This window comes from Mandrillus leucophaeus, unplaced genomic scaffold (genome assembly GCF_000951045.1).
Source record: "Mandrillus leucophaeus isolate KB7577 unplaced genomic scaffold, Mleu.le_1.0 Scaffold58, whole genome shotgun sequence".
NCBI classification, from domain to species: Eukaryota; Metazoa; Chordata; class Mammalia; order Primates; family Cercopithecidae; genus Mandrillus; species Mandrillus leucophaeus.
The window spans coordinates 688,204-697,730 of record NW_012106252.1 but is presented as its reverse complement, the minus strand read 5'-3'; the positions used below and the strand labels follow the sequence as shown (position 1 = coordinate 697,730).

Here is a 9,527-nt window from a genome sequence, read left to right as displayed (position 1 = left end):
AAAAAAAAAAAAAAAAAAAGAAAGAGGCCGGTGTGGTGGCTACGCCTGTAATCCCAGCACTTTGGGAGCCCAAGGCTGGTGAATCACTTGAGGGCAGGAGTTTGAGACCAGCCTGGCCAACATGGAGAAACCCCGTCTCTATTAAATATACAAAACTTAGCTGGGCATGGTAGTTTGTGCCTGCAATTCCAGCTACTCGGGAGGCTGAGGCAGGAAAATCGCTTGAACCCGGGAGACCGGGGTTGCAGTGAGCTGAAATTTCTCCACTGCACTCCAGCACGGGTAAAAAAAGTGAGATTTGGCCAGGCACAGTGGCTCACGCCTGTAATCCCAGCACTTTGGGAGGCTGAGGCGGCCGGATCACGAGGTCAGGAGATGGAGACCATCCTGGCTAACAAGGTGAAACCCCGTCTCTATTTAAAATACAAAAAAAATTAGCCAGGTGTGGTGGCAGGCGCCTGTAGTCGCAGCTACTTGGGAGGCTGAGGCAGGAGAATGGCGTGAACCCGGGAGGCGGGGCTTGCAGTGAGCCTAGATCGCGCCACTGCACTCCAGCCTGGGCAACACAGCAAGACTCCGTCTCAAAAAAAAAAAAAAAAAAAAAAAAAAAAAAAAAAAAAAAAAAAAAAAAAAAAGAAAGAAAAGAAAAAGAAAAAAAGAGAAAGAAAGAAGAAAGAAAAAAAAGGTCTGTTCCTGTGTTTGCTCAGAACACCTTCTATGGCTTCCCATTTCAGTAAAATCCAAGTGTCTTAGCCCGTTTTGTGCTGGCTAAATCGGAAAACCACAGACTGGATAATTTGTAAAGAATCAAAGTTTATTTTGCTCACAGTTTCACAGTTTTAGGGGCTGGAAAGTGCAAGAACCTCATGCAGTATCTAGCAAAGGGCTGTCCTAGGATGGAAGGGCAGAAGGTGGAAGCAAACGAGAGACAGGAAATTGGGCCTGTCCAGTAGCCTCCCACGTGAGGATCCTCGGACTGAGAGGGTACTAGGAGGGCTGACACAGCGCAACCCTGTGATCCCCACCTCCGTTCCTGGAACGTAGGAAATCTGGGTGTTAGTTCTGGCTTTGCGATGCCTCTTGGGTGACCTGGCTGAAGCTAATCTCTCCTCATTAGGCCAGAAGGGAATCTGTGAAACGGGCTTTGAATCCTGCCTTGACTTTCTCCGCCCAGTCCCGGCGGAGATCATATCGCGACTAACGCTTCACCCACTTCCAGAGCCTTCGAGATAGGCCCCGCCCCATCAGCAGGACACCTCCCACGCCACTAGAAGTCTCGCGAGAATCCCGCGATGAAGCGAAGTCGAGACGTTTGACCGTCCTCCTTTTCCGTAGTTTCGAGTTGCGGTTTCTGTTAGTGTTTCCGGGTTGCCGCCAGGGAAGTCTCCGCGGTGGTGCAAGTGGAACCAAAGCCTTGAGGTTTCAGTGAGTAGGGGACCGACGTGAGCTTGAGCGTCCCCCTTTAGCGTCCCTCTTCGATTCCTTGGAGACTCTGGTGCAGCTTAGCAAGAGGGCCCAGGATTTTTGGATCCCCAGCCCTGTGACAAGGGTTCCTGTACAGTTTCCCCCTCCCAGGATTTCGACTCAGTTCAGCGAAGTCACCGCTCCGAGAAATGAGGACACCAAGGCTTACAGCACAGCCCCGAGGCGCCGTCTGCCAGGCCCCGTCCCCTCCCCCGGCTCCTCTCGATCAGCATTGAAACCCCGTCCCTGCTCCAGGTCTCCTCTGGGGTCCAAGGTCCTGTGCAGGCCTCTGCCTCGGCCGCAGGCCCTTCCGTCACCGTCGCCTCGTCTCCCTGACTGTCCGCAGGCCTGGGCAGCATGGCCGTATTCCGGTCGGGTCTCCTGGTGCTGACGACGCCGCTGGCCTCCCTGGCCCCTCGCCTGGCCCCCATCCTGACCTCGGCGGCCAGGCTGGTGAATCACACACTCTATGTACACCTGCAGCCTGGCATGAGCCTGGAGGGCCCGGCTCAGCCCCAGTCCGGCCCCGTGCAGGCCACGTTTGAGGTTCTTGATTTCATCACCCACCTCTATGCTGGCGCCGACATCCACAGGCACCTGGATGTCAGAATCCTACTGACCAATATCCGAACCAAGAACACCTTTCTCCCTCCCCTGCCCACCTCAGTCCAGAATCTCGCCCACCCGCCAGAAGTCGTGTTGACAGACTTCCAGACCCTGGATGGCAGCCAGTACAACCCGGTCAAGGAGCAGCTAGTGCGATACGCCACCAGCTGTTACAGCTGTTGTCCACGACTGGCCTCGGTGCTGCTATACCCCGATTATGGGATAGGAGAGGTGCCCGTGGAGCCCCTGGATGTCCCCTTACCCTCCACGATCAGGCCAGCTTCCCCCGTGGCCAGGTCTCCAAAGCAGCCGGTGCGTGGCTACTACCGTGGTGCTGTCGGTGGCACGTTTGACCGCCTGCACAACGCCCACAAGGTGTTGCTCAGTATCGCGTGCATCCTGGCCCAGGAGCAGCTTGTGGTGGGAGTAGCAGACAAAGATCTGTTGAAGAGTGAGTGAGAGGGACCCTGGACTAGGGCAGTGGAGGATCCCCATATCTCCCCATTCCAGACCCTTATGCCGAGATCGAGGAAGGGTAGGGCCATTCACTACTTCCCACCCTTCCCAAATGTCACAGTGGTTGACACTCAGTTGGTGCTAAGGACATTTTGTCAAATAAACAGCTTTCTCAGCATGTGGTCCAATCACCACTCAATCAGAATACCCCAAATGTGAAGCAAAGGGATCTGTACTTTAGCAAGTTTTCCAGGAGATACACCCTAATGAAACACTGGGAATGAATGGGTGAGTGAGCTGCAGGTAGCAGTGCCACAAACAGGAGGAGGAAACTCAAGCATGGCATGGGTCTTGGAATTTTCCATCTGCCTCTGATGCCCTCTGGCACTGCTCATTCTCTGGAGTGGTTTCCTGGTGGCTTATTTTCTGGACACATGCCAGCCCTTGGAGTGACTATTGTGCTTGCCTGTTTCTTCACCTTCATGCTCCCCTCACCATCACCATAGGCCTTACCAGCTGAACCCTTTCTGCCACCCCCCTCTGGAGATACTGTACTTAGGGACACTTTTCCCCAAACTGGCCCATACTCTCCTTCCCAGTAAAAAGATCTCACTGTTGTTCTGGGCTCCTTCCCTAGGCAAGTTGCTCCCTGAGCTGCTCCAACCTTACACAGAACGCGTGGAACATCTGAGTGAGTTCCTGGTGGACATCAAGCCTTCCTTGACTTTTGATATCATCCCCCTGCTGGACCCCTATGGGCCCGCTGGCTCTGACCCCTCCCTGGAGTTCCTGGTGGTCAGCGAGGAGACCTATCGTGGGGGCATGGCCGTCAACCGCTTCCGCCTTGAGAATGTAACCCCTGAGGGAGACTGGCAGGGGGAGTGGATGGGGGACGGGGAAGGCCATTTTGAGGGGACTGTTGGAAGTACCATGGCCCCAGAGAAGTGGGGGCTTAGGGTGGTGGGAAGAAGCAAGGAGGAACTGGTTCTGTTTGCCCGCTGAGTTGGAGGAGGAGCCTGGGGAGGAAGGGGAGGATGGGGGGCAGGCTGGATGTCAGGGGCTTCCTCTCACTCCTTCCCTCTTTTCACCCTTTCCTCTTTACCCCAGAACCTGGAGGAGCTTGCCTTGTACCAGATCCAGCTGCTGAAGGACGTCAAACATACAGAGAATGAAGAGGACAAAGTCAGCTCCTCCAGCTTCCGCCAGCGAATGCTGGGAAACCTGCTTCGGCCTCCATATGTAAGCTTCTCTCCCTCCTTCCCTCCTGCTTGGGTGTGCTGGCAATGCTGAAGAGTAGAAGCTGAGGGGCTCAGCCCCAGGCATGAGGCTCAGGGCCCCAGTAACTGTGGGTTCCCTTTCACCTACCCCCCAGGAAAGGCCAGAGCTCCCAACGTGTCTCTATGTAATTGGGCTGACTGGCATCAGTGGCTCTGGGAAGAGCTCAATAGCTCAGCGGCTGAAGGGCCTGGGGGCGTTTGTCATTGACAGTGACCACCTGGGTCATCGGGCCTATGCCCCAGGTGGCCCTGCCTACCAGCCTGTGGTGGAGGCCTTTGGAACAGGTAATAACTGGGGAAGGCTGGAAGTGGCCTGGAGTGAGGAGCTAGCCAGGCGTCTGTGCTCAGTTGTCTATCTCTGTTGTCCAGATATTCTCCATAAAGATGGCATCATCAACAGGAAGGTCCTAGGCAGCCGGGTGTTTGGGAACAAGGTAAACAACAGTTTCCTAAGGGCTCCTAAGCCGCTACTAGACCCAGGGGTCAGGGTCTGGTGGACCTCTCTGGTCTGGCCCAGAATGCCAATTCCACTGATCTGTTCTCAACACCACCTTGCTCGGGCTGGCGTCTTCTAGAGAAGGTAACCTCTGCCCTCTGTTCCCCTCCCCAGAAGCAGCTGAAGATACTCACGGACATTATGTGGCCAATTATTGCAAAGCTGGCCCGAGAGGAGATGGATCGGGCTGTGACTGAGGGTGAGTAGGAGGGAGGATAGGAGCAGCCAAGGGGACAGTTAAGCTGATTCTTCCCCTGGGAGCTTCCCTGCCCCATGTGGACTGTCCGCTCACCCTGGGACTGTGTTGCATGTGCTTTGCCTGGGAGAGCGTCAGCACTGCTGGCGGTGACTGGGCTCTCCCCACAGGAAAGCGTGTGTGCGTGATTGATGCGGCTGTGCTGCTTGAAGCCGGCTGGCAGAACCTGGTCCATGAGGTGTGGACTGTTGTCATCCCTGAGACTGAGGTATCTCAGCCCCACCCCCACGCCATCCCTACTGCAAATCCTATCCTGTGAGCTGGAATTCTTCCTGACAAATGTCTCGTCTGTGCCCAGGCTGTAAGACGCATTGTGGAGAGGGATGGCCTGAGTGAAGCTGCAGCTCAAAGCCGGCTGCAGAGCCAGATGAGCGGGCAGCAGCTTGTGGAACAGAGCCACGTGGTGCTCAGCACCTTGTGGGAGCCGCATATCACCCAACGCCAGGTTGGTGCCCAGGGCAAGGCTGGGTTGTGGGGAAGGAGTCTCCAGTGGATGCTGCCTGACCCTGCCCTCTCTTCCTCCCAACATTCCGGCCTGTCTGAAGGTGGAGAAAGCCTGGGCCCTCCTGCAGAAGCGCATTCCCAAGACTCACCAGGCCCTTGACTGAAAAGTTCTCAGTGGGGCCAGACTGGCCCCTGGAGCTGACAAGCGACCCCGTGGTGAGGAGAAATGGGGGCCTTGATGCGTATCATGGTTCAGGCCCAGAGGTCTAAGCTATGCTGTGTAGGACATGGCCAGGCCTGGTGGACTCAGGAAACCTACCCAACACTGGTATTTGGCCAACACTGAGGATGTGGTTCATGGATGAGCAGGCCCCTCCCCACTCTTGCCCATGGGTGACTCTTACCCACAGCTGACTAGGGCCAGCGCAAATACTGGAACCTGTAACAGAATTAAAGGTGAATGTTCCCAGGTATTGCCTGGATGGTGTCTGCTTCCTGCTCCAATGCCTCTAAGTATCTTTGGGATCCTTAAGCCACAAGTGCAGGGCCCAGGCCTGAGCTGGAAGCCTGGGCAATGCAGTGGTTAAGAGGATGGCCGCATGGCCTTTAGGCGAGCCTTGGCCCTCCCACTGACCAGCTGTGTGCTTCTGAGTAAGGTGTAGACTTTCTAGGTACTGCCGTGTTTTTTTGTTTTTGTTTTTTTAATCTGAGAGGCCGCATAACCTAGCTAGCGGGTTCTTTGCAAGGGTTCATTCCACATGCATCCTGCCAGACACTGGGCTGGGTGTTGGAAGATCAGCCTTCCACGCGCCAGGCGGGGCCTCTGCCCTCACAGAGCTTGCAGCCTGGTGGGGTCGGACAGTGTGGCTGCGGAGCTTCTCTGCCCGGCTCCTGACACACCGGCAGCAGTGCAGGTCCGGGGAGCGCGGGGAGACCGCCCGCAGGGTAACGTGTGGAGCCAGCCGGCCCGACACTGCGCAAGCACACACTACCTGCGGCGGTGTGCTGACAAGCCAATTGCAGGTACTCCATCTTACAAAACGCGCTTCATGTCGCCGCCATTCCAATGCCTAACCCAGAGAGGGCAGGCACGACGGGGAGCAGTCCCGAAGGCGGCTGGCGCCAGGCGGAGCGCCGCGCTTTGACAGCTGGAGTCCGGGAGACGTCTTTGGGCCGCGCATGCGCGATGCTCTCGCCCTGCCCCACCTCTCGGTCGCGGATTGGCGGGCGTGGGTCACGTGGGCACACCACCCGTTTCCTCGCCGCAGGGGGCCCGCCCGCCGGCTCGTTTCCGGTCCGGTGGGTCCAAGATGACTGAGCCGGGAGCCTCTCCCGAGGACCCTTGGGTCAAGGCAAGCCCCGTGGGCGCGCACGCCAGCGAGGGGAGGGCGGGTCGGGCTCGTGCACGTAGGGGGGCCGGAAGACGAGGGGCTTCCCTCCTGTCCCCAAAGTCCCCCATGTTCTCCGGGCCCCGGGGCTGCAGAGAAGACAGCTCTCACCCCGCGTGTGCCAAGGTGGGGAGACAAATGAGGCGTGTGCGCGCGAGTCGGGGGAACGGGGGACTGGGGTGGAGTAGGGGCGGAAGAGATCATACACGGGGGAGGCGCTCGCACGGCCTAGCCCGTGCCAAGTCTCGGGGGAATCATTAAGGTGCCCGCGCACCCCGGGCTGTGTGTGCGCGAGCGCGCAGGGTGACAGAGGTGCCTTCCCGGAATGCGGGGCGCGCTGTGTGTGCCTGCAGTGAAAGTGTCGCCCCCACCAGGGGCGGAGGTCTGACGGGCCCCTCCCGTGCTCTGTGCCGCAGGTGGAGTATGCCTACAGCGACAACAGCCTGGACCCCGGTGAGTAGCTCCCCCATCGTAAGCTCTAGAGGTACACTCCCGCCCAGGCTCTCTAGAATTCTTGTGGTGTTGCCAACCACGCCTGAGCACAGTCCACTGTCCCTGAGCAGAGTTCCTGGCTTGAGACAGCAGGAGCTGAAGGACGAGGGCAGAAAACAACTGAGGGTGACACCTAGTTCCCTCTGTTCTGGAACAGGAAAGTGGTGGAACTAATGGCAGCTGATCACTCACACTGTCACGTCCAGATGCCCGTTTGTGAGCCAGGGGTATCATGCAGGACTATGGAGCAGTGTAGACACTAGGGAGCAGAGCGCTGCAGCGTAGTCTGGCTGGAAGTGGGGGGCCCAGTATGGTTGGCTTTGGGTTGAAGGGAAGAGGTCAGCATTTAAGAAAGCCATTGTGTCCTACAGGTGTCTGAGGGTCTGGCAGTGTTCCCCACCCTGCCCCTTAGTGATTGGGGCCTCTCTTTTCCAGGGCTTTTTGTAGAAAGCACCCGCAAGGGGAATGTAGTGTCCAGAGCTAATAGCATCGGTTCCACCAGTGCCTCTTCTGTCCCCAACACAGGTAGGCAGTTACATCCCCCCCACCTCGAGGGGCTCAGATACGTCATAATTGTAGTACCTTTCCTAGACAGGGAAGCCCCAGCCATCCACACAGGGGTGCTGGAGCCCAAGTATCAGACACAGGGTCTCACCATCTTTCACCTCATCTGGAACATTAGGTTCTCTGTCCATCTGCCTTCTCTGGACACCAGGTTCTTCCCAGATAGGGAAAGGTGGGCTAGCTGGACCCCACTGGGCCCCAAGATGACCTCTCCCTGCCCCCATCTCTGAGCGTAGATGACGAGGACAGTGATTACCACCAGGAGGCCTACAAGGAGTCCTACAAAGACCGGCGGCGGCGAGCACACACTCAGGCTGAGCAGAAGAGGAGGGACGCCATCAAGGTGACCAGGGAGGCCTGTGCCTCAGCCAGTGTAGGAGGGCCCTGCATAGTTCAGCTTCCCTGTGCCCTGACCCTCTCAGACAGTCCCAGGCACCCTAGGGGTGGGCAGATAGTGTAGTCCCAGGCACGAACACTTCCATTGCAGCCTTTCCAACCCGTTGTGTTTGTGAGCATAGAACTTGGTATCACGAAAGAACTTTGTGCCAGTTTGCTTTAATCTCTCAGAGTTAAAAACCCCATTTCCCCTGCTGTCTCCACAGAGAGGCTATGATGACCTTCAGACCATCGTCCCCACTTGCCAGCAGCAGGACTTCTCCATTGGCTCCCAAAAGCTCAGCAAAGCCATCGTTCTACAAAAGAGTATGGCTAGGGAAAGCACTGGAGGGGCTGGAGTCAAGAGGGGCTGTGAAGAGGCCAGCGCCTCCTACCCACCCATGGCTCGGCCTTGGTTTGGTGATTGCCATGGGATAGTTGGGGTCTAGGGGAAGGGGAACAAAGTCAGCCTTATCTTCCTGTTTGAGAATACTTTTGTACCTACCCTCTTTTCCTGCCCCTACCCTAGCCATTGACTACATTCAGTTTTTGCACAAGGAGAAGAAAAAGCAGGAGGAGGAGGTGTCCACGTTACGCAAGGATGTCACGGCCCTAAAGATCATGAAAGTGTAAGAGGGGTGCTGAATGGGGGGAACCAGAGCTTCTAAGGGAACTTCATTGGACACCCTCCCTTGTTCAAAGGCTACATCAGTTACTACAGTACAGGTAATACTCTCAGTTCCTGAGCTAGCCAGTAGAAGCAGGACTGTGTATCCCCAACTGTCCTTACACATGGCAGACACTCAGGAAATGTCTGTTGGATTAATGTAAGGAAGGTTGGAGAGAGAGGGCCATTTCCTGGCCTGGAAGCAGTATTTCCCTGATATTGAACCCCACCCAGAAGCCCTCTGGGGATGCCATTCCTGGGAGTACACAGGGTAGTCCCATCCTTTTTCTTGGGTGGGCGGAGCTGCTACAGCACCTCAGCCCTGGCCTGCGTGCTTTTAGGAACTATGAGCAGATTGTGAAGGCACACCAGGACAACCCCCATGAAGGGGAGGACCAGGTCTCTGACCAGGTCAAGTTCAACGTGTTTCAAGGCATCATGGATTCCCTGTTCCAGTCCTTCAATGCCTCCATCTCGGTGGCCAGCTTCCAGGAGCTGTCAGCCTGTGTCTTCAGCTGGATTGAGGAGCACTGTAAGCCTCAGGTATGGAGCAACAATGGGCACAGGGCCTGCGGTTTTCTCTACCATCAAGCAAAGTGGCCCAAACCATCAGCTGTTGAGAAAAGCATGGCAGCTCCTTTTAGATCTTAAGGGTATTTCTACAGCTTTCAGGGCCCTGGTATTTTCCCGTTTCTTTGCTGTCTAACCCACATCTTCATGTTATGGTTTCATTTGGCAAGTGTGATGTGAGCTCAATGTCAAGTCTAGCTCTTGGCTTTCGTCTAGCCTATGTTATCGCTGCACCTGTATGGAAGCCCCAGGCATCTGCAGCAGAATTGGAAACATGGAAATTCTGGGACCCTACCTCCAGGCCCACTCAAGTAGTTGCCCCAAGAGCTTTTTAGAAATGTATTTATAGTGGAGATGTGCTATAATGGTATTGCACTAAGTCTTCTAATTGAAGTCTGGTTGCTTTTTCTGAGGCTTTAAACTTGTGTCTGAGATTTCTTTTTTTTTTTTTTTTTTTTTGAGACGGAGTCTC

At 55.9% G+C, this 9,527-nt stretch overlaps 2 protein-coding genes across 7 annotated transcripts in view; both read left to right on the top strand.

Moving 5' to 3' along the window:
* The first annotated feature begins 1,281 nt into the window (after window positions 1–1,281).
* Window positions 1,282–5,465, top strand: COASY (CoA synthase). Of its 3 annotated transcripts, XM_011998801.1 has the most exons (11): window positions 1,339–1,425; window positions 1,562–1,687; window positions 1,809–2,521; window positions 3,164–3,378; window positions 3,634–3,765; window positions 3,899–4,088; window positions 4,173–4,237; window positions 4,414–4,498; window positions 4,666–4,763; window positions 4,854–5,000; window positions 5,101–5,465. In XM_011998801.1, the coding sequence occupies exons 2-11, from the start codon at window positions 1,614–1,616 to the stop codon at window positions 5,161–5,163; spliced, it is 1,782 nt and encodes a 593-aa protein (XP_011854191.1). In that variant the 5' UTR covers window positions 1,339–1,425; window positions 1,562–1,613; the 3' UTR covers window positions 5,164–5,465. The 3 variants fall into 3 exon arrangements, with proteins under 3 accessions (XP_011854193.1, XP_011854192.1, XP_011854191.1); XM_011998803.1 differs by lacking the exon at window positions 1,562–1,687 and having other exon boundaries at window positions 1,282–1,425; window positions 1,811–2,521; XM_011998802.1 differs by having other exon boundaries at window positions 1,282–2,521.
* Window positions 5,466–6,240: 775 nt separating this feature from the next.
* The window catches only part of MLX (MLX, MAX dimerization protein), a 5,944-nt gene continuing 2,657 nt past the window's right edge, over window positions 6,241–9,527 (top strand). The window contains exons 1-7 of one of the 4 annotated variants that reach the window (XM_011998792.1): window positions 6,241–6,351; window positions 6,804–6,840; window positions 7,315–7,404; window positions 7,680–7,786; window positions 8,046–8,145; window positions 8,348–8,447; window positions 8,827–9,028. In XM_011998792.1, the coding sequence (XP_011854182.1) occupies window positions 6,310–6,351; window positions 6,804–6,840; window positions 7,315–7,404; window positions 7,680–7,786; window positions 8,046–8,145; window positions 8,348–8,447; window positions 8,827–9,028 (678 nt within the window). In that variant the 5' untranslated portion in view covers window positions 6,241–6,309. Of the gene's footprint in view, window positions 6,514–6,803; window positions 6,841–7,314; window positions 7,405–7,679; window positions 7,787–8,045; window positions 8,146–8,347; window positions 8,448–8,826; window positions 9,029–9,527 lie in introns of all 4 variants that reach the window. The other 3 variants (XM_011998790.1, XM_011998793.1, XM_011998791.1) reach the window with 3 other exon arrangements.

Excerpts from the sequence above, each read along its gene's own strand:
- COASY (XM_011998801.1), top strand. The coding sequence starts at position 1,614 with ATGAGGACACCAAGGCTTACAGCACAGCCCCGAGGCGCCGTCTGCCAG. Across the intron at positions 1,688-1,808 it reads TCCCCTCCCCCGGCTCCTCT|AGGCCTGGGCAGCATGGCCG; the intron begins CGATCAGCATTG and ends CTGACTGTCCGC. Across the intron at positions 3,379-3,633 it reads ACCGCTTCCGCCTTGAGAAT|AACCTGGAGGAGCTTGCCTT; the intron begins GTAACCCCTGAG and ends TCTTTACCCCAG.